At 49.5% G+C, this 24,182-nt stretch overlaps 1 protein-coding gene across 1 annotated transcript in view; it reads left to right on the top strand.

Moving 5' to 3' along the window:
* The window catches only part of ADAMTS2 (ADAM metallopeptidase with thrombospondin type 1 motif 2), a gene marked incomplete at both ends in the record, with an annotated part of 216,512 nt that overhangs the window by 146,224 nt on the left and 46,106 nt on the right, over window positions 1–24,182 (top strand). Inside the window, 2 exons of the mRNA XM_080804804.1 lie at window positions 3,079–3,162; window positions 21,137–21,293. Of these exons, the coding sequence (XP_080660930.1) occupies window positions 3,079–3,162; window positions 21,137–21,293 (241 nt within the window). The remainder of the gene's footprint in view (window positions 1–3,078; window positions 3,163–21,136; window positions 21,294–24,182) is intronic.

Genomic DNA, 24,182 nt, shown 5'->3' on the forward strand with positions numbered 1-24,182 from the left:
GGGACCAGTCCTGCATCTTCTTCCTCCCTGAGGGGACCAGCAAGCACCACCTCACTCAGATCCTCAGTTTCCCCATTGCTCAGTCATTCTGACCTTCAAGGGATGTTGGTAGCATAAAATGAGCTAATTCTCTGAACTCAGTCCTAAATCCCTTCCAAATATCAAGGTAGGTTACCTGTCTTCCTAAAGCTTGTCACACTGTGGGCTTAGAGCCTCACCGGGCCTGCATGGGGGTAGGTCCCCTCAGGGTGCACCCCAGACCAGCTCTGAGAAGTACCGTTAGAGCGTGGGCCCTGCAGAGGCATGGTCAGGGTATTAAGAGAGCCTTGAGCTCCTCTTTTCTGGGGAGGCTCTGAGAGATGACCCGAGACATTTTTCTTTCCCCTACCCTGTGCAGAGCAAAGTTGTATTGCTTCCCTCTGCCAACAAGGGGAGGGGGCTGAGCCAGCCCAGAGTGTCCCAGAGCTGTATAGGCAGCGCCCCCCCCACTCTAGTTCCTATCCCTGCTCACATCTGTTCCTTGTCTCCACTCACCCCCAAATCTTAGCCCCACCCTTGACACTTTGACTGCTATAGTAGGCTCTGCTTTCTATAAAGGAGCCCGAGTCATCTTTGTAAAATGCAGTGTCATTATCTTTCTATCATATCCTCCACCATATCCTCCACTGCTCTTTGATTAGAACTGGAATCCTTCTTATTACTACTGAATAGCTATGTGGTCTGGCCTCAGGGGCCCTCTCCCCCTGCTCAGTCCTTGGAACACACACCACTGCCTCTGACCCCAGGATGTTTGCACATGCTACTTTCTTTGCCAGGAGCACTATCCTGGCTTTGCTGAGCTAACTCCTTCTCATTTCTTATCTCTGAGATGAAATGCCACATCCTTTGGGGGCTCACCAGTCCTCACCAATCAGTTCACCATGGATGTGCCATCTGGGTTCCCTTCCCAGGGTCCTCTTCAGCATCGTCATGATCTTGAAGCTGTTTTTGTGACTTCTGAAGTCTCTACCTCCTGACAAGAGGGCCAGCTCTGGGCTGGTTCACTGCCAATTCCCAAATGCTAGCATAGTTGCTGGACATGCTGTGGGGCCAATAGCTTTCTCCTGGGTCTGCTGGGTACCTGCCAAAGTCTATAGAGAAGGAGAGGCCAGGCTAGGTGATTCTGGCCCCCAGGGGGTGGTAGGCTCTGTGAAAGGCCAGGGTGGCTCAGTTGGAGAAGTGCTATTGTGAATCTGTAAGGGGCTTATTGCTGGCAGGGTGGACATCGCACCAGAGCTCAAACGTGGGGGAAAAGGCAGCTTTCTTTCATTCTTATATTTGATGCCACCCTTGCTCCAGAATAGAAGAGAAAATGTGACCCAGCCCATGAGAGGTGGCTCAGGCTTTTCCCATTCAGAAGTCTTTAGGGGGAATAGTCAGGTCGGAGGGTAAGCCCTGACTTCGGGCTTGTCTTAGAGCTCAGGCTACTCTAACAAAATACCGCAGGCTGGGTCGCTTAAGCAGCACACATTAATGTCTCCCAGTTCTGGAGGCTGGAAGTCCATGATCAAGGTGTCAGCCAGTTTGGTTCCTAGTGAGCGCTCTCTTCCTGGCTTGCAGACATCCTCCTCCTTGCTGTGTCCTCACATGGTAGTGAGAGAGTGAACAAGGGAGCTCTCTGGTGTCTCTTCCTCTAGGGGCACTGATCTCATCATGGGGACCTCCACCTTCTTGACATCATGTAACCCTATCTGCCTCTCGAATGCCCCACCTCTGAATTGCACTGGGAGTGATGAGTTGGGGTGGGGAGGACACGATTCAGTCCATGGCAGGGCTGTTCATCCCCTGCCCTTCCTACCCTGGGGTAGCCACCCTGCATCTGCACACGTCTGTCCCAGCATGCTTGGCCCTGGGCCGTGACCCTCCAGGCTGAGGGCCTGCAGTTGGGGTCAGTCCAGGTGTATTCTCTTTTCCGTAGCCAAGCAACATCTGCCCTTCTCTCCTCCAGGCCAGCGCTCCCCCCACCCCAGCCCCAGTCCAACCTATGAGCCAGCCCCCAACTATCCTGTCCACTGTCCCTGGATCCCCTAAATGTACCTGGGAGTTGCATTCCATTTGGGCCCTCCAAAACCACCCCTTCTAGATATGAACCCATCCCCTCCCGGGTCCCAGACAGCAGAACCAAGCTCTCTCTACTTTTGGCTTCTTCCCAAATATCGGTGCTGTTTTTGCCCTCCCTGCCCTGTCCCCCTAACTCTAAACATAGGCTGGGGGTCAGGGCTGGAAGGAGTACAGTGAAACCTAGTCATTCCGCCCAGCCTTTCTCTGCCCCCTCCTCCCTTCTGCCCCCTCCAGCTGCAGCAGGACCTCCCAGTGTCACTGCCTTCTTTGCTTCTACACCATGACTTTTGGTCAAAGGCCATAAGCCAAACTGGCTGGGCTTGCCTGTGAGAGATAAAGCAATACTTGGGAGATTAAAAAAACCCTTTCTCTCTTTTTAAAAGATTTCATTTATTTGAGAGAGAGCACGAGCAAGAGGAGCAACAGAGGGAGAGGGAGAAGCAGGCTCCCTGCTGAGCTGGGAGTCACACACTGGGTTCTCGATCCCAGGACCCTGAGATCATAACCTGAGCTGAAGGCAGATGCTTAACCAACTGAGCTACCCAGGTGCCCCCACTTTTTAAAAAGATTTTTTAAAAAATTTATTTGACAGAGAAACCCTTTCTCTTAAGAAAAATGGGTTTTAGGGTTGTTGTCTCATTGTGGACAAAAAAAATCAAGTTTGACCCTCAAAGCTGGGCAAGGTGTCTGTGTGTAGGGGTGTGCACCCTGGCCTCTTCCCGTGACTTCATGGATGGCTATGATTTAGCGTGGTGACAAATATGGCGTCTTACTGTTTTCACCAGCACCATTCCTTTGCACACATGGGGAAATTCAGTGCTCACAAAGCTTCCTAAGACAGGGACTGTTAAGCCTGTTTCATGGAGGGCACGGCACAGTGTGGATGAGTCGGCAGGGCCTCCCCTGGGCCCTCCCCCGTCAGTGGCAGGTGGTCCTTGGGCCTGTGGTTCCTGCTGACACCTCCCCGTTGTCTTTCAGGTCAACGAAATCTATCATGATGAGTCCTTGGGGGCCCACATCAATGTTGTCCTGGTGCGGATAATCCTGCTGAGCTACGGGAAGGTGAGTGAGCCCCTGGTGTCTTCCTTTTTTTTTTTTTTTTTAAGATTTTATTTATTTATTTGACAGACAGAGATCAGAAGTAGGCAGAGAGGCAGGCAGAGAGAGAGAGAAGAGGAAGCAGGCTCCCTGCGGAGCAGACAGCCCAGTGTGGGGCTCGATCCCAGGACCCTGGGATCATGACCTGAGCCGAAGGCAGAGGCTTAACCCACTGAGCCACCTTCCCTGGTGTCTTCCTGATACTGCAGAGCCCCTGTTCAGTGTGGGATGAGGGGGCCCTCCAGTGAGGCACGGGCCTCCTTTGGAGGCCCAAACCCCAGGGCCTGTCCGCAGCTGCCCTGTGCGCCTGAAACATGTGTGCCACCCCCATATTCCTAACCCCTTTCAATTCCTTGTTTTAAAATGTAGATTTTGTTATTATTCGGCTGTGGGGAGGCCAACCTATCAAGAGATGACTGCCATGGAAAAGATGGCTTGTCACCCACAAAGGGCTATATGGGCAGGATGACAGGGTCAGTGGGCATAGGACTGGCCGGTATGAATAATTCCAGTGGGCTCTGTGCCATAGTTTAGCTGACTATGTAGGTATGTAACAACTATGTAACAACTGTAGTACATCCCTGGGGGTGATGGGGGTGTGAGAGTCCCTTGAGGGAGGTGATTGGGGGTGCAGACTCTGAATTTGTTGGTTTGCATATGGAAAGTGTTCTCCAGAGCCAGTTGCTTAGTATCTGTAGGAATTGGCTGACCCCAGAAGGCTCAGTCCCTCAAGGGTCAGCATGGCCCCAGACTTCAAAGCATCAGAAACATGAGGATACTTGACCCCTCACCTCCCGCCCACCTCTTCTCCCCGTATCCTTCTCCCCTTCCTAGCTTCTCTGTCCTCCTCTGCATAGCGTCTGCCGTAACTGGACTCTCTTGCCCTTCCTAACCCCACTTGCTGTCAGACTTGGAGCCGTCTTTCCTAGCAGCATGTGGGGTCTGTGCAGCAGGGGGAGAAAGACCCTAGAGACAGTGACCTGACACGGAAAGGTAAGGGGGTACAGAGAAAGGAGGGTTGGGGAGGAAGGAAGGAGCTCCATGCCGGGCAGCTCAGAAGGACCTTACTACGTTAACTCTCTGAGTCCAAGGGCAGATGGGGAGCTGGAGCTAGGATGATCCCCATTTCACAGATAAGAACACTGAGGCTTAAAGCGGCTTGCTGGTATTCTGGGTGAGTGGACAGTGTCATTTGGCTCCTTGGGAGTTGGGCTTCTTACGCTCATAGCCAAATTCCAGAATCCATGGTCTGACTTCACTCAATATGTACAAAATCAGTCATCAGAGATGGTAATTAGGTGCAGGGTTAAACTCCTCTGTTCAAAGACAGAGGGTCTCAGTCTCCAAAAATAAAATCCAACTGCACACAACTTACAAGGCCCATGGCATTAAAAAAATGACAATGAAGGGCCCATACAGCTGGGTGAATTCCAGGAATAGTGGACCTTGAGCCCACTGTCTTTACCCAGAAAGCCTATCATTCCAGAGTAGAAGCGGCCACAGTGAGGCACCAGTCATGGTCCTTTGTGCTCCCCACAGAGAACACAAAACATATCAAAGCAGACTGTGAGGACTAGGGAGAAATTGATGAAAACCTAACTGCAGGAATCTTTTATACTCTTTTTAAGACCTTTAACAGATTACATTTTGAAAGGCATAGAAGTTTCGAATAATAATAATGTATGAAGTTAAATTAGCAGTTTTATCATTTTTTTCTTTGCCCTATAGAAGTATGTGCCTTCTTTTTGAGGAATCATAGAACACTTGAAAATTACAAAAGTACTTTAGATTGTAAAGAAAATTGCAGTGAATTTTATACAGTTAAAACTGTTTGGGCTGTATTTTCTAACTCAGCACCCTAAAAACAGGGTGGAGGGAAAGGATATATTAACTGGGAAAAAAATCCAGTCTTTCTTTTTCTTTTTTTTTTTTTTAAGATTTTATTTACTTATTTGACAGACAGAGATCACAAGTAGGCAGAGAGAGAGAGAGAGAGGAGGAAGCAGGCCCTCCGCTGAGCAGAGAGCCCGATGGGGGGCTCGATCCCAGGCCCTGGGATCATGACCCGAGCCGAAGGCAGAGGCTTTAACCCACTGAGCCACCCAGGCACCCCACCAGTCTTTATGTTTTGTTTTTTTTTTTTGAAGATTTTGTTTATTTGAGAGTGAGAGAGAGCATGAGCAGGGGGGAGAGGCAGAGGGAGAGGGAAAAGCAGACTCCCTGCTGAGCAGAAGCCCCCCCCCCCAAATGCTGGGCTTGATTCCAAGACCCTCAGATCATGACCTGAGCTGAGGGCAGACCCTTAACCAATTGAGCCACCCAGGCGCCCCAAATCCAATGTCTTTAAACATTTGAAAAATGACCAGCCTGGAGGGAGACTATGAAAGCTGCAGTTACTTGGAACACTAATGAAAATGGTAGTACTAGAGATCAGAACCTATGAGGTGTGGCCAAAGCTGTATTCAGAGGCAAACTTGTAAGTGTTTCCCAGATTGCACAACAGAGAATGAATACACACTAACCTATTGCATTGACTCAGTAAGGTTAACACAAATGTCAACAAGAACCACAAAACAAAAAACAAAACAAAACAAAAAAAAAAACCTAGGGAGAACAAAAATAAGGAAATAAGTTTCAGAAAGACAGAAATGAAGAAATTAGGACATAGAAATCATCATAACAATCAACAGAGCTTTGGCCAAAGCAAACCTCTGGCGTATGAGTCTAGAAAAGGTGGGGGGGGGGAGTACAAACTAAAAGATTAGAAAGGGTCTGCATAATAGAACCTACACCAGGGCAGAAGAGGAAGTTGCCATTGTGGCATATGTGAAAGTTGCCACACGAGGCAGCTGCTAGACCTCCACTAGGGCCCACTCCCATCAGTGGAGGAGGCCACATGCACACCCTCCTCCGGCTATAGGAGGGTTTGGGGAGGTGTGGGCGCAAGTATATCCCCCACTCTTTCCCTTTACTGCTGGAGGGGGGAAATGGGAAACTTCAGGTTGGCCCTGGAGGTAAAAAGAGGACTGCACTGATTATCTGGGCACCAGGTGGCAGCTTACATCCCCTCCGTCCCCGGTTGCCCTCATATTGGTTCAAAAGAAAGATTTGGAAATCGTGCACGGTTAATTGCTTGCTCGTGCTGGCAAAGCCTCAGGTCTCATTTAGCCTAAAAGGTGTTGATTTCCCAAGGAAGCAAACCCTGGTTTATTTTAATTACACCCTGTCTGGCTCTGTGCTAAACTGTCCCCACCCAAAGCCGTTTCTTCTTGTGGTTCTTCTTCTCCTCTTCACTGCTGTGGGCCGGTAGATATTCGTGACCCCAGTCCACCATTTGCAGAAGAGTCAGAACTTGAAGGTAGACAGAGATGCTGGCAAGTCATGGATTTCTTGGGAAATGAGAATATTTCAAAGCTGACTCCAAAATATGTATAAACCACGATAAGTTCCCTAACCATAGTGGGAGCTCAAGTTCTCCAGCATTTTCAGAGTTCCCCAAAATTACCTCTAAATCGAGAGTCAGATCGTCTATTTTTGCCAATGCATTCTTATTCACTTCTAAGGAATTATTAAGCAAGGATAATAGAACACTATAGAAATCATCTCAGAGCACATACATGGATATACTCTGACATCCACCCAATTTACTTTTATAGCCAGTGTGATTCCTATACTCAAAACTGCCAAAGGTAGCATGTCCAAGACAATGTACAGACCTGTCTTCCTTCTAAAAATAGATGTAAAAAAATCCCAAGGCTTTAAGAGCTTAATTCAATAATGCATAAAACAAAACTCCCACCATGATAAAATAGGGCTTATCCTGGGAATAAGATGATCGTTGACTTATCAGGAAGTCTGTACATATAGTTGATCACATCAGTTTGCCAAATGACTAAATTTCCTCATCTAACACATACTTCACAAAGGGTTTCTGTGTACCAAGTTCTGTGCTGGGCCACTGAGGTGGTCTCCGACCTCCAGGCCTGCTTCTAGAGCAGAGGTGTAGACAGGGAAATGATTATAACAGGGGGTCAGAGACTCCTGGGGGGAAAGGTGGGGCAGGCAGGCCTCATGGGGTCAGGCCAAGCTACTGGAAGGGAGTAAAAGGGAGAAGAAACAGCGCAGGGATGTTTCCAGGACCCGATGTGCATTTCCAAGACAAACCCTGGATTCCTATGTGCAGAACTCGGGGCAGGAGCCTGGCTGGGGAAGGTGTAGGCACCATTGAAGGTAGGTCAGCTGTGGATTGTACTGAGATGATACCATTGGCTGGAGTAAGGAAGACAGACGAAAGAGAACTTTCGGGGGTATCTGGGTGACTCAGTTGGTTAAGCATCTGCTTTCTGTTCAAGTCATGATTGCAGGGTCCTGGGATCAAATCCTGCATAGGGCTCCCTGCTCAGCGGGGAGACTGCTTCTCCCTCCCCCTCTGCCTGCTGTTCTGCCTACCTGTGCTATCTCTCTGTCAGATAAATAAAATCTTTAAAAAAAAATAGAGAGAAGAAAAGAAAGAGAACTTTGGTAGGAGGCCAAGTCTGGAGGGCACGGGTGCTGAGTGGTTGGATGAAGGTGGAGAGACACCGGGCCCAGGTCTTGGGCAGCCAGGTGCATCATGATGCCAAGCCCTGAGATGGAGAACACAAGAGAAGAGGGTGGTGGGGAGAAAGGTAGTGAGTTCAGTTGAGATGTATTGAGTTTGAGGTGCCCCTTGCCATCCCAGTAGAGACAGCCAGGGAGAGGCTGGTGTAGGGGTCTGGAGCTTCGAAAGAAGAGCTGAGCATGGCTCACAAAGGCACCGGGGGTGGGTACAAGGAAGTATGCTGAGTTGGGGGGCAGCTAGGAAAGAGCCCCAGGAACCCCTGACACCAAGGCATTGCTGGGGCAAGGGGCGTAATCTGCACAGGAGCTGGGAGAGGATCTCCTGGTATTCAGAAATCTGTGAAAACAGATGGTGACATGACAACCAAAATTTTATTTAAAGGTGGAGAAAGAAGCACATGTCCCCAAAAGCACTCTGCCTGGCTAATTCTTCGGTTGTTCATAGATGTTCACACAGGAAGATAGAGGGGTTTCACACTCAAGTCTCGGAAGGGCTTATAAAAGAACATAAAATGGGCGCCTGGGTGGCTCAGTCGGTTAAGCTTCTGCCTTTGGCTCAGGTCATGATCCCAGGATCCTGGGATAGAGCCCCCTATAGGGCTCCCTGCTCAGTGGGGAGCCTGCTTCTGCCTCTGCCTCTGCCTGTCAAATGAATAAATAAAATCTTAAAAAATAATAATAGCAATTAAAAAAAAAGATAAAAGAATGTAGAACAAGTATTCTTGACAGCAGAATTTCTCAGAGGCTTTAGGACAGAAGCATGCCCAGTGAATCTCAAGAGATGCATCAAGACACATAGTTTCTCAAACCTGTTTTTCAGTCAGTGTTCTGAGGAACCCACTTTGGGAAGTGCCACCTGTCCTGAGGCAGTCACAGTAATGTCGGCAACAAGAAAGTGACTTTGTTACTGAGGTTCTGGAAATTCTAGAATTTCCAGGGGTTCTTCCTGGGAGTGTCTTTATGACATGGAGCCAACATGGGAAAAGAACAGATAAAACCGTAAAGATTGTTTGCTGATGATTGTGTACCTAGAAAACCCAGAAGGATCCACTGTGAAGCTCTTAGAGGTAATAAAGAAACTTAGTGAATTGGTCAAATAAAACATAATTCTATAAAAACCACTAATTTTTGCATGAACCCACAAGGCTCCAATAGTAGGTATAATAGGGAAAGAAAAATTCCCTTGACAAAAGTAACCAAAAATATAAAATACCTGGCTTGGTCCTAACAAGATCCATATAGGACCTATTGGAAGAAAATTGCACATTGTTACTGGAAGGAAAAAAATAGAAATGAGGGCTCCCTGAAAGGAGACTGGGGACAGTAGAGGTATCGATTTTTCCCAAATTAATAATTGGAACTTGGATGAAATGATTCCAAGATTCATCTGGAAGCCTAAGAAGCCAGTCAAGACTGGCTGGGAAAACCTTGAAAGCTAAGCAAATAGAGGGAGATTTACTCCAGACATCTTGTGAGGTGAAAAAAATTAAAATCATACCATATCTGCATAAACACGAGCAGATCAATCAAATGAGCTCCTTAGCTCTGAAAACACACTTCCTGTAGACACCATGGGATAAATGTAAGCGAAGTGGTTATTAAGTATCCTAAATCAGTGTAGGACTGATACACATTTCATTTATAGTAAATTAAATATGTGATAAATATAGGCCAATAACACCTTGCACGACTCAAACTGCAAAGATCAAGAAGCAAACATTGGTTGCCAAGGGCTCCCTAAGCATAAGTGTAAGAGAAGGAGCTATAAAGGGGAAGACAGATACATTTGAATACTGAAAACATAAAGCTTCTGTCAAGGAACAATTAAAAGACAAAGCCCAGGCATGAAAAACACTTGCAATATGGCAAAGATATCCTAGTACGTGAAGAGCTCCTGCAAATCATAGGAGAAACAGAATTGGCAGTGGATATCACAGTACGCAGAAGAAAAATACAAATGGACAAAAATTAAGGGAGAAAATATTTAATTGTGCTATGAAATAAATAAAACCGTTTACCACTTTTTTTTTTAAAGATTTTACTTATTTATTTGACAGACAGAAATCACAAGTAGTCAGAGAGGCAGGCAGAGAGAGGGGGGGAGGCAGGCTCCCTGCAGAGCAGAGAGCCTGATGTGGGGCTCGATCCCAGGACCCTGGGATCATGACCTGAGCTGAAGGCAGAGGCTTTAACCCACTGAGCCACCCAGGTGCCCCAACTGTTTGCCATTTTTAAAGCAGCAATGTGTTAAGATTAGAAAGAGGGATTTAAATGCTGGTTTGGGTGGACGAAGCAATACACTTTTCTGATGTGAGTATAAATGTGTACATATTTCTAGAAGGAAATGTAACGGTACTCACCACTGCCCTTAAAAAGTCCTTCGTGTCTGCCCCCATTCATTCCTTTCTATGACTCTATCCCAGAGCAGTTGTCAGAGCTGTGGACAAACGTTTAGGAAGAAGACAAAGGCCATGGCCTTATTTCTGGGCATAAACCACAGGAGGAAATCTGAACTATCCACTCCTAGGGGCCTGATGAAATACACGCTAATATGTCTCTGCGGCAGACCATGGGGCCGCCAGGAAATCCCATTTCCAAAGCCTCCTAAAGAGCCCTGGAGAGTGGTTACAGCCCAGAGTTAACTTTGTTTGCTTTGAAAAAAAAAGTAGCCTGTAACTTAGAGTAAGGTCTTAGTTTTGTGTACAAGAATCTATACAGAAGGGACTGGAAGGAGTATATCAAATGTAACTATAACTTCTCTCTGGGCGGTTGGCCATGGATTTTTATTTTCCCCTTTGCACTTTACTGAATTTTCTTGATATATCATGATAAGCATGTTTCTTTTAAAATAGTGCATTTTTATTTATGAAAAGGTGGTTTACATTTTTTTTTAAAGCATTTAAAACTGGTAGAGTCCAAGTAATCCCGTTGAACTGAATGCACCTGATTAGGGTCTCTAGTGGTATGCCGCAGGGCTCTGACATGTCCAACATTTTACTCCTGATTTGAAGGAGAACATAGAAGGGACTTCCTGCTTTCACTTGGGACCTCCTCTCTATGGTGGCTTGGGGACAGGTGGGGAGGGGTCTGTGTCCTTCTGCCCTCAGGGTCACTATCTTCCCTTTCCCGTGGTTGGGCCTAGGGACTCTGCCACCTGCATGCTTAGGGGACCTCTGAGCAAGCCATCTGGCCTGGAATGCAGCCTGTCGCAGGTGCATGGCCTTACCTGCAGGTGAGGCCAAATCACCTTATGGCCAAGGCCAGTCTGGCCCTGCCCCTTACATGCTGCCTCACGGGAAGGGGTTCTTCCTTGCCAGGGCCATGTGTGTACCCCACCCCCAGCTGAGTCTTCCATAGGCAGAGTGGGGAGTAAGGGGAGTGGGCATGGACCCCAGTGTCAGACTGCGGCCTGCTCTTCCCAGGGACATATGGGGAGGTGGGCAGGCCGCAGCTGGCAAAAGGGGTGGCTGGACCTCACCTGGGCAGTAGGGCAGCCTCAGTGAGACCAGGACTAGTAGAGTGGAAACCGAGTGCCCTTCCCAGCCCCCCGACTTCATGTGGGAAGGAGTTTAGGAATTAGAAGGGAGAATCTGGAGTGGGATGCATACTTTCAGAGCGAAATCCAGAGAGGGCCCACTGTGCCCCAGCCACAGGCTCAGCAGACTGGCCTCAGACCTCTGCCTATGACATTGGAGGAGTCAGGATAGAGAACGTAGCAGAATCTGGGGTATTGCCCATCTGCAGTCTCCTCAGCCTGGCCCTCTCCGGGCCCCTGGGGGTCCAGCTGGGCTGACCAGTCTCCTATAAGGCAAGCCCACCCCACACTCTGCTTACCTTGTCCTGCCCTACCCTGCCTATCCCCTGAAAGCCCTTGGGCCCAGGTCAGGCCCATGAGGCTGTGGTGGAGGTCTCTGGGAGAGGCTGGTGCCCATCGTGTATCCTGGGGGATTCCAGAAAGTTACGGGACCTGACTGATGCTCAGTCCTCCTTCAGCTTCCATAATGTGGCCTCGGTTTCCCGAGGGAGGACACCCTGCAGCAGGGCAGGCAGGGAGATAGAGTTAGGAGGACACAGCTGGCCAAGCACAGGGGGCTGGCGCTGCACAGGTACCCTGATGTGAGGGAACTTGGGGGAGGCCCCACCTTCTGGTTCAGTGTTTGCTGGAACAGGGTGTTCGGCCTGGACACAGAGCATTAGGAACCTAGGGACTGTGCAGCGTGCCTGGCTACTGGCTTTGGTCTATTGAAGTGAGCACAGTCGTAGGCCACAGGACTCATAGCAGCGGCCACAGGAAAACGGGGCCCATCTCACTGACCTGGAGCCATCGGCCAACTCAGGAAAGTGACCATCCAAGGCCAAGGTTGCTGAGCTAGACACAGAACACCCCAGCCCCGAAGGTCCATCACTGACCGATACTCCTGGAAAGTATATTTCAAAGGAATTATTAGAAAAGCAAAATGTGACAAAACCAAGATTTACAAAAAGACCCAGCCCAGACTTTTTATTATTAAATTCCGTTCACATAAAATCACACCATCAGATTGTTACAAGAGTTCTCGTTTTGGCACTTATCTCGTTGGTGACAGTTAACAGGGTGTGTCCACCGGTCGCAGGCCCTGTTCTGCACAGCCACCCAGGGGCAAGGCCCTGTTCAGAGGTCTCTGTGGGGCATCATGGGAGCTGAAGGAGTAGGTCGATCTGGGCCCTGCGTGCTCTCCAGGAGTGGAGTGTGAGCTCCTCGTGAAGTCACCAACAAAAGAGTATCGTTTCAGAATCTTGAGGGAAGTCAAGCATGGGGTGGCCCTGGATGGAGTGGCTGGGCCCACAACCTCCCAGCAGGGGTCTGAGGAGCAAGAGGCCCAGCATTTGTGTCGGAGGGAATGGGTTCTCCTCGTTCAGGGAGAAACCAGGCAGGGCTTCTAGACTGGGGGTCTGGAGATGGGGTTTGGCTCATCTGCAGGTGTGTTCTGATGAGCTGCTCCTCAGGGAATTCCTGTTCCCGGCAAGGAGGGAGAACCCCAACTCTGGGTGGGTTTAAGCATCAGGCAAGCCATGATGACTGTAGCCAGGACCCCTGTGAGGAGAGGGGATGGAGCGGTGCCCCCCAGGAATTGGGGGTTCTCAGCCAGGGCTGTGGGCTAAGGCAGACTTGGGGCAGAAAGTGACCCCTGTATTCAGATCCCATTATTAATTTTAAATTATGATGGATATAGACCAGCTCCCCCAAGCCTGTCCCCAGACCCCACAAGACTCCAGAGGGCATAAAATCGGTAGCATTTACATGAGTGACATGTTGTTTGTCTTCCAGCTTATGAGAAGCCTCTGAGTTATCTCAAGTTTTTCCTAAAACAACATTTTTCTCCATTTCTTAAAAAAAAAAAGAGAGACAGAAGAAAAGAGATTATCTTATTTTATACAACATGCCATCAGCCAGGGAGCAGACCATCAGCAACACTTGAGGGTTGCATAGCAACTGCCTTTTCAATTGATTTTTTTGAGAAGGCACCAAAGCTACTGAACTGTTCTCATTTTAAATATTTCCTAGGATGATGGAAATCAAAGCAAAGGGAAATCAGAGACTTGGGAATAATCAGAGAAGAACATAAGGTATCTGGTCGTGAAAGACCCAAGTGAAGACCAAGTACAGAGCGCTTGCAGGGATTTTTCAGCATTGGAGGGAAAGAAATTCAGGCTGTGGATCTCTTAGTGGGAGACGAGAGAAGAGAGTGCTGGGGCCAAGGGGTCTGTGTCCCAGGGCCTAGTGCCACTGTCCTTCTTACTGTGTGTCCTTGGCCATTGCTCACCCGTGCTTGACCTTGGCTGCCCCGTTGGTGTGAGGGGGTTTGGAGCACTTCAGGGACAGTCCCCAGTCTCCCCAGAGTCTGGGTCCCATGCCCCAACCTAATGGTGGTTGGCCCCTATCGTCCCAGTCTACCTCCCGAGCCAGTCATCCCAGGCTCCAGAGAAGCACGAGGATTCGCAGGGGTTGGGCCCTGTCCCTGGGAGGCCTGCCATGGCTTAGCTTGGGAAGGTTCATGCTGAGAATCCCATGCAGGCAACTTGGCTTTTCTCTGGAAATAGCAGGTCTTCATGGTATGGGAGTCCCAGGCACAGAAAGAAGGGGCTTGCCGGTCTGGCCTGTTGCTTGTCTGAGATGCCCGTCCTGGTGAGCTCTGAGCTCATTTCACCCACACCCACCCATTTCACCACCACAGGGCAGGTGCACGGCCACCCCTACCTGACAGTGGGGTTGCCAGCTCCAGGGGCCAGGTGGCCTGCAGACATTACGCTGTGGGGAGCTGCTTTGCTCTGAGGGGCCTGCAGTGCTCTTATTCCACTGGCTGGGACATGCAAGCCCCAGGCGCCTTGCCCCTTGCTCCCCTCAGGTGCTTCCCCACGGAGGGTGATTTTGCCATCACTGCCATGGGATGCCAGTGGCATCGAACAGTGGAGATTGGAATGCTGCTGAACATCCTTCAGTACACATGACAGCCTCCACAACAGAAGTACCTGACCCCCAGTGTCCATGCTCCGCTCACCTGAGCCCAGTGGGCCCTGCCCTTTTGCAGGTCTGGGCTCTGGGCCCACTGTCCGGGGCAGATGAGAAGGCTTTGATGGGTTGAAGCCCAATCCCCTGGAACATGAGCTGCAGGCATCCCCTAAAGGTGGGCTGGCTCTCCAGGGGACTGGCATCAAGCCTGCATCTTTATCATCATTGCCACCACAGCGACAGGGACAAGGAACATTTATCGGTGCTGACCGTCACTGACAGAGCCCCTGTGCTCCTGGCTCTGCCCTGTGGTTGTACCCATTCTGCAGATAGGGAGCTCAGCACGGTGAGGTAACTTGTCCGAGAACACACGTGGAAGAGAGATGAGTGGGTCTCCAACCCCAGGACTCTCATACCGCCCAGGTGAGCCCCACTTGTCACCTGCATGTGCCCTGGCGAGCTTCTGGACAGCTTTGGGGTCTGTGGGGACTCCTGAGATGTGGCTGCACCAGGATAGCCACCCCGTGGCTGGGTTCTATTCCAGGCTGCTGCTGGTCCTTGATGGAAGGAGGGAAGAACATAAATCATTCTGTTCATTCAAGGGCAAACTGGAAATGTCAGAGAGCAATGGTTGGAACAGAACTTCTAACCAGGTCTTAATTGGTGTATGTAGGGTGGGACCCCAGACATTGTCTCTGGCCTTCAAAGTCCCCTTTGCCTGCCTGCACTCAGAGGTGCAGCCTGGCATCCCAGCAGCCGGTCACCCGGCTCTACTGTTCCTGTGGCAGCAGCGCCACCTGGTGGCCATCTTGGGGCCCTGCCCTTCCTTTCCTGACCCTCTGGTTTCCTCCACCTGGGAAATAGAACATTTCGGATTGCAGCGTGGCTTCCAGACCCACCTCCACTCAGTGTAGCAGGGAGACTTGAGCTGTTTACTTCAGCCGGCCTTGATGCGGTTCCTCCTGCAGATAATAATAGCACCTGTATCTTAGGGCAATTTTATAGCTTAACTTAGGTGACACCTATAAACCTGGACCTACTACCCAGCCCCCCGCAGGGTGCAGAAATGCCCCTTCCACGGGGAACACGGTGTGACCACCGCTCCACTGCAGTTCGCTCACTCAGCTTCTCCCGGGGGAGGAGCTCCCATCTGCGAGGTCCTTGACCGGTGCTGCGGCCACCCACTTGCTGGGCTCACGCATGGTCCCCATCCCTGCACAGGTGGGAATGGCAAGCCGTACAAACAGGTTCTCCTAGAGAAACCCATGCAGAGGCAAGCAGGCAGCCAAGAGACAGGTGCCTTGAGGGCTGGGAGGAACACAGGTGCTCTAAGCCAGCCCAGTGTGAGAATCTGTCTTTCTTAACTGAAACAGGCAACTCTCTTTGGCACTTTGGAAGAAGATCTGGTTGGGAGAAATAGATGTTTCCTCTCCTTGCTGGGAGGAGAGTCAGCTCACCAGCTGTGGTCCTTGGCAAAGACAGGGCAGGGTCCATGGGGGCCCAGAGGGTGGGGCCCATCAGAGGGCTGGGTGGATGTGGCTGGATGGCAGAGATGGTGGCCGGGTTGCAGCAAGAGGAACCATCAGAATCCAAGTGAGCCACACGGGCTGGCTCAGACCACTCTCCTGGGGTCTCCCCTTTTCTCTGCTTGGATATCTCTGTCTGCCAGGAGTCCTCCGAAGCTCTAGGAACCTGTGGGAAGGCCAGGTAGCTCTCAGGAGGTGGGAGGAGAGGTGGAGGAAAAGCTAAATATAGGGTGCCGGAGACATGTTCTTGGGGGGATTCTCTAGGAAAAACCTTCAACCTGTTCACTCCTTTTGAGCCTCTACTCCTCTGTCCTCACTCTGGTCTTGGTCCCAGCCGTGCTCAGGGGTGGCCAGAGCACCTGGACTGATCCCCCAGGGGCTGCACCCAGATAAACGGGAGAGTGCCCCAAAGCAAAACCGTCAGCTCTTACCAAGCAAGCAAGCTGGTCAGGAGAAGACAATCCCTTGATGGTATCCCCAGACGCTGTGGACCTCACATGCCCCCTGCAAGCTCGAAGTCCTCTCCTCTTGCGTCCTTGCCACCTTCCACCAAAGCCAGAGGACTCCTCCTTCCCCGCTTGCCAGCCCACACACCTTTCCTGCTCATCTCCTGCCATGCCATGATCCTGATTCTGCTGGTAGGGCACCAGCAACGCTCCCATTCCACACTGTCCCCCTCCCGCATCCCCTGCCTCCTCCGTGATCCAGAGTACCTGCTGCAGGGCACAGGTCACTGTCAGGACTCAGGCTGGCCCCCGAATACCTACACCCTCCTGAATGCTCCAGACCCAGCAAGGATGAGGATCCCCGTCCTAGGTTCTTTTGTGCACATCTTAGATGGGCCAGAGCCCTCAGAAAGTTGGGGCATGGGCAGAGCGATAGGACATACAAGCAGCTCTGCCTCTTGGGTGCCTAAAAGCTGACATCACCTTCCTCCTCCATCTCTCAGAGTCCCATCTGGGCTGCTCGCTCCCAGAGCCCAGCACATAGCCCGCGTTTTCTGAGATCTGCTTCCCTAGGACCACTCCCTCCTGGTGCAGCCCTTTCCCAGCCCCTTTCTCTGCCCCTCTTCCCCCGCCCTCCGGGAGTGTCCTCAGAACCCAAAAGCTGGGAGGGGGGTCCCAGACAACCTCTGCTCAGGACCCTGCAGCCCAGGCCCCTGTGGGACCTGAGAACGCACGAGGCAGTATGCCTTCGCGAAATGGGCAAAGACAAGGCGAGAACAAAACGCAAATCAATATTTCAATAAATTATCCTGCCGCAGTGGCAGAATCACGCCGGCTGCCAGAGGGGCTGGGCGGCTGGGCTGGACCATAGGAATCTCTGCGAGGAAGGAGGCGCTTGCCGGTGTTGGGGCCAGTGGAGAAGGGCACGTTGTGGGGGCTGTTTGCCTGAGGACCTTTATTCCGTGGTTGTCAACCTGGTAACCCAGGGGATGTGTTTTGTTTTGTCCACGTAACTGACTTTAAGTGGGGTCAACATTTACTAGGAGGTCGGCTTACTTTGGAAGATCCAGATTCAAACATTGGCCTGAAAAATCCAGTCTGGCAGCTCGGGGTCCCTGCATTTCTGCATACCCGCAGTAGCAGGGCGCTGAGTGCTCTCACCCTATCTTTGCTACTGTCCTCGCTTACCACTGATCGACTCTCACCTTCTTTATCATGCCGAGGAAATATTTTTGTGTACTCTTAGCCCTTCTCAGTGGGCAACACAAAAGATAGTTTTGTTTTTCATACAACCCACCTGCCTCACTGAGTTACATCACCTGTCTCACCCCTGTTGGCATTTGGGAGTTCAACACCCTCCCAGCACTTCCCACAAGTCTACCTCCCAAGCACTCTGGCCTCTTTCCCCTTACCCCCAACCTGCTATGAGCCTCTTTCAGCCTGGTTCCTGCCCTTGGTTCTGTCCCTGACCTTGTGGTCCTTTTCCCGCTCTCTGGCCCTGAAACGGGTGTGTCTTTCTGGCTGGACTTTGGACTCCTCCTCCAAGATGTGGCCAGAGCTCTTCTCCCACTGGTGTGGGGCACACCAGCTGGACCCTGGAGACCAGCCACTGCCCTTGACTGGAGTTTCCGTGGTTCCCCCAATGAAAAAGTACATTGCTCAAGACTCTCATAGCAAGTGACAATAACACAACTCACACTGACTTTCAAGGGAGAGGTTGCCGGACACACGAATGAGACGCATCTCTGTGACAGGCAGCCTCTAGGAGGGCCCCTGTGACCCCACCTCTTGGTATTCACACCCTGGAATAGTCCCCTCCCCCTTGAGTGTGGGTGGGACCAAGATTCCCTTCAAAGTAGCCTGTGGTTCCTGTCTTGGGTGTGCACTGTGTTGCTGTCTCTCAGGTCGCTCAAGCTGGAGGAAGCAGGCTGTGGTAGGTTATTGTTCTGGGGTGTGGCAGGAAACCTTGGTCCAGCAGCCCACGAAGAGCTGAGTCCTGCTGGCAGCCAAGCGAGCAAGCATGGGAGCTAGTCCTCCCCCAGTGGAGCCTTCAGATGAGACCATAGTCCCCACCTCTGCTTGCCAGCAGTCTCAGGAGAGACCCTGAGCCAAAGTACCCAGCTAAGTTGCTTTTGGATTCCTGCCCTGCAGAAATAGATGATAAATGTTTGGAGGTTTTCAGGCCATACATTTTTGGAATCACCTGGTACACGGCGACCTAAGAGATCCACAGCAGGGTGGCCTCAGGCCTGGGTGAGCCAGGTGGTCATGTGAGGACACCAGGAGTTGACTCTTCTCCAGCCCAGGCCCAGCTCTCTCTGTGTTGGCTTTTTCCTCAAGTGGGGTCTCCTCCCGTGGGGACAGGGGTGCCAGCGGCTCCTGACTCATGGTCTCACACCTTTCCATCTCCTTGGCCCGCTTTGGTTATGTGCTCACTCCAAGCCAGCACGGTGCCAGGAAGATGTGGTGCTGGGATTAGCCAGGCCTTGAACCCTCCCGCCACTGAGCCTGGGGTCACACCCAGATGAACAGAGGGGAAGTTTTACTGAGGGGGGCCTGGGTTGCTGTTGTCAGACAAGTCTAGGCACAAGTAACTGCAGCCCACCAGGGCTTTGGAGGGAACCAGACTAGAATTAGCTCAATAGTGGAACCCTAAGGACCCTGAGGGCCAGCCAGCCCATCATGGGCAATAACCTCCTGATATGTGGGCTGGCAGACATGGCCCTGGAGGAACCAGAACCCCTTCGTGGGAGGTGGCCCAGCAAGGCCACTCAGCGGCTCTGTGGGCTTCGTGAGTGGGGAGGTCACACTTCGTGAGTGGCTCTGTGGCCATCCTAGATCAAGTTCTCATTGGCGGCCTGGTGATATCCCTCAGATCTGGACTCAGGCTGGCAATCTTCAGCTCACTGGGGACAAGCACAGGCCCCAATTTCTAGCACCAACTCTCATCCGCCCACAACAGTCTTTTCCTTATTCTTCCACCCAGAGCTCATTCCTTGGAAAGGAGATCCTCCCACCTGATTCCTTCTTCAGAGCTGCGACCTTGTAAGGTTTTCTGGAGGCAGCTACCACCTGTCGGGGACTCAGGCTGACCTGCAGGCGTCTGACTTAGATGGGACACAGATGCCACACTCCCTCCGCCCCTCCTGTGTCAGTCAATGTGGGCAAGGTTGTGCTATGGCCTTATGACAACAGATAGTGATTTCCTGCTCCTGTTACGTGTTCCTTGTCTCTGTCACTTGGGGTCTGGGTGACAGAGCAGCCACCATCTCAACACTGATGGTTGACAAGCCAGTGAGGAGAGATCGCTGCAGGGTCTCCTGTGGGCAGAGGCACAGGTCACTTCTGCTCACAGCTCACTGGCCAGAGGTAGTCACACTCTCTTTCCGGTCATGATTGAGGCAGTCCCGTACGTCCCTTTCCCTGCTGCAGCTTCCTCTGGGCTGTCCATCTCTACGCCTGTGTCCAGTGGGTCCTGGTCACCACAGCTCTGATTCCAGTCTGTGACTTCCTTCATTGGGACTCACTAGGTCTCGTTATAACAAGCGCTCTTACCTCCCAGGTGTTCTGTGTTTGGGAGTTGGGAACTGGTATGCCACCTTGTAAGTCACTGACTCGGATGATGTAAGAGAACTCTGGCAGTGAGCGGTTCTCCCTGGCCTTGAATCATTCTTCCTTCTTCTAGAACAGCCTGGGTTCCCAGCAGTACCTATATCTAACTTTGCTCCTTCTGTACATGAAAAGGAGCATCTGGCTATGCTTGATGGATGTATTTATGCCAGGGAAGAAACAAAACACCTGCAGACATGTCTACTAGGGAATGCATAGCTCTGCTTTATGGACAGATGGATCCTGTCCATCAGGACTCTTTGCCTGGAGGGAACTATTCGGTGGTGGGAATTCATAGTAAGAGGAGCAGACATGCTGCCTGGCGTGAGGACAGCAGAGAGCAAAGGGAAGCATGCCGCACAGGGGAGCCTTGCTTTGCGGACAATATGGTGTATGTTTTGGTTGGGGAGGCAGTTTAGGGCAGGGCGTTGAATCTAGATATGGGTTTTAGGCTTCCCAGCTGTGTGGCTAAGGGCAAGTTACTTGACCTCTCTGAGCCTCACTTTCCTGCCTCTCAGTGTGGTTGTGAGGACTGAATGAGAGAGGGAATGTCAACGCCATGGTGCAGAGTGGGCTGCCGTGCTGCCTGTCCCGCAGCCTACCTGGGTCTCGGGTGTGCGTCATGATACCAGTGGGATGGGGGGCTTCCTGTCCGTGGTTCCTGAGGGAATTATCACTATGCTCCTGTTCTGTATGTGGCTCCTTTGCTAGATCTGCTGCAGTTTTTCTCCTCTACGGTGTTTATGCTGCTTTCTGTAAGACATTCAAACAAGGGGGCAACGTAGGGCATTCTGTCCCCTTCTCTGGGCTTCCACACCATGTTGGGAGTTCCGTCTGCCCTGCCTGGGACCCTGCCAGAACTGTGAGCTCTTTAACATGAGGTCCACGTTGCACTGGCCCCCTGCCCAGGGCCCGCACAGAATAGGAGCCTCATAGACCGCCACAGAGGCCCCTGGAAGTGGGTGAGGCGGGATGGACTGTGTGAGGCCTCAGATGGCCTCAGAACTTGGCTTCCGTGTCTCACTTGAGAAGTGGGCAGTGGTTTCATGTGGAAACTCATGCAGGCATGTGTGACTGGGGGGGCCTTTCCTCCACTCAGAAGAGTGGAGCCAAGTGGGGGGTGGGTCCTGAGGGGGACCGGACTCAGCTCCACGTGGCCCAGGGCCCCAGCAGAGGGGGGTCTGTGAGCACTACTGCCCGCTCAGCTCCCCTCCCGTCTACCTGACACGTTAACCCCTTGCTTCCATCTCTCCTGCCCCCCCCCGCAGTCCATGAGCCTCATTGAGATTGGGAACCCCTCCCAGAGCCTGGAGAACGTCTGCCGTTGGGCTTACCTCCAGCAGAAGCCGGATACAGGTCACGATGAGTACCACGATCACGCCATCTTCCTCACGAGGCAGGACTTCGGACCTTCGGGCATGCAAGGTGAGCCTCAGCTCTGCAGGGACCCAGAAAGGAGGGAGGCTGAGCATGAGCTACTGGCCCTTGCGAGGGTCCCTGGCAGCCTTGGTCCAGGCTGGAAGGGTGTCAGGGCGGAGAGAGGCTGTGGCTGCCTTAGCCAGTGAGGGCTGTGTAAGCTTTCGTGACCTCTTGGCTCATCGAAAACCACTGTGGCCTCTGCCATTTCTCCCAGGAAACTGCATCCCTCAGGGGGACAGCAAAGGTCAAAGGTGGTGAAATGGCTCAAGCCTGGGGTTGACAGCCCAAAGACCAGATGGGATCCAAGGCAGAGTTGTTTGCTTCCCCCCATTTTTTAAAAAACAAATTTGAATAAGTTTTCTATCTTTAGAAGTTAAAGGATTTCACTTAAAAATTCAAACTATATAAAACTGACAGATCTAAAAGGAGAAATTGACAAGGCCTACAATTATAATTGAAGATTTTAACATATTCTTAGTAACTGATAGAACAACAGATAAGAATGTTGGTAAAGACACAGAAGACTTGAATGAAGAAACGACCTAATGAATTATAGAACACTACACCAGATAGCTGAGGGACATCAAGTGTGTCACCAAGACGCACTCTTGATGACTGCAGCACGAAACCATACCAAAGCAGACTACAAGGCGCCATAGGGAAATCTCAACAAAAGACAGAAAATCAAAACCACACACTGGAAAAGAAAGATAACTCAAAAAATTATGAATTCTTGAAAATTAAACAGTATGCTCATCAGTAATCTGTGGGTCAAAGAGGTAATAGTAGAATATATCTTTCAACAAAATGATAGTGATAGTACGGCATATCAAAAATTGTGGATGTAGCTAACATAATGATTAAATTGTATTTATAACCTTAACAGTTTACTGGTCAACCACATCAACAAAAATGGCTAAACCAAATCAGTCAATCAACCAAAACGGCTAAAGAGTTAGTCATAGAAACATCTATCTCAAGAGATTGAAAAAAGAACAGCTAACTAAACTCAACAAAAGTGGAAGGGAGGAGATTATAAATATAAGAGCAGGATTGTTGAAATGGGAAACAGTTATAAAGAAAATCAATAAAATCAAAATTTGGTTCTTTGAAAGGTATCAGTTAGAACCGGAATGCCCCTAGCCATGCTAGTTTAAAAAAGAAAGGAAGAAAATACAGATTTACTAAGATTAGGAATATAAAAGGGATCTGATTACAAATCTCACTTTTAAAAAGGTAATAAGATAATGAGAAGATATTTTGAACATCATTATGCTGATAAATTTTCTTAATTTAGATGAAAGGTATAAATTCTTTGACAAACATAAAATCTGAGAAAAAAAGGAAAATCCGAATAGTCTCATCTCAACTAAAGATATTGACTTTATGATTAAAAGCCTCCCTTCAAAGTAAGCTCCAGGACTTGATGGTTTCACCAGAGAATTTTTCCTAATTTTTAACGAAGAATAATACCAATCATACACAATTTCTCACAGAAAGAAAAGAGAGGAACATTTTTCCAACTGATTTTATGAGACCTGCTAACATTAATACCAAAATCTGAGATTGACTTGACAAAAATAAGTTATAGGCCAATCTCTCCCATGAGTATATATACAAAATCCCAAACAAAATATTAGCAAATCAAATCCAGTGCTACGTGTAAAAAGCACTGTGTGACAATGAATTTGGGCTTATCCTAGGAATGCAAAGTTAACATATGAAAATCAATCATTGTAATTCACCAAATTAATAGAACAAAGGATAAAAGCTTATGAAATCATCTCAATTGATGAAGAAAAATTATTTGACAAAAATCAATATCCATTTATGATCAAATATCTTATTAAACTAGGAATAGAAGAAAATGTTCTAAATGTAATAAAGGATACTTAGCAGGGGAAAAAAAAAAAAAGCTCTAGCAAATATCATATGTAATGCTGAAATGTTGACAGGATTTCCTCTAGACGGGAGAATGGGTCAAGAATACTTGCTATCACCACTTGGACTCAACATCGTAGCGGAGGTCCCAGCCAGTGAAATAGGCAAGAAGAAAATAAACATATAAGGGTCAGAAAGGAAGAAATCAAAACTCTCATTGGAAAATCATATGCTGTGTACGTAGAAATCCCAAAAGAATCTACAAATAAGTCAGTAGCATTATTGAGCAATTTCTTGGATATAACGTCAATATATAAAAATCAATTGAATTTCTGTATTCTAACAACAAAAAATTAAAATTTGAAAATGACCACCACTTAGAATAATAAAAGAATAAAAAATACAAACACCTAGGAATAAATTTAACAAAAGATGTCCAAGATCTAGACCCCAAAGCTGTAAAACACATGTACAGACGTTATAAAAGATGACATCAAGGAAGGGGTGTGCCATGCTAATGGATAGGGAGACTCGCTATTGTAAAGAAATCAGTTTTCTCCAAACGACCTGTAAGAGAATGCAAGTGCACTCCAGAGCAAGCTCAGATCCAGCAAAATAGTTGGAGATATTGACAAGTTGATTCTAATGTTCTTCCAGAAATGCAGTGGGCCGAGAGCAGTCAAGAACGATTGGAGAAGATGAGCAAAGTATTCAGTGCTCCCCAAAATGCAGTAGTTGAAGAGTGTATTTTGATGCAAGGGTTGACAAATAAATCATGAGGACAGAACCCAGAGTCCAGACTTGAACTCACCTGTGGATGGATACTTGATTTATTGTGAAGTGGAGGGGAAAGATGGTCTTTTCAACAAATGGTGTCAGGTCCGGCAAATATGCAAACTGGGGGGAAGAAGTGAAGCTTGACACCCCTTCTTTTTTTAATTTAATTTTTTTATTGAGATATAATTGACATGTCATTATATTAGTTTAGGATGTACAACATAATGATCGGATAAA

The sequence above is a fragment of the Martes martes genome (genome assembly GCF_963455335.1).
Source record: "Martes martes genome assembly, chromosome: 5".
NCBI classification, from domain to species: Eukaryota; Metazoa; Chordata; class Mammalia; order Carnivora; family Mustelidae; genus Martes; species Martes martes.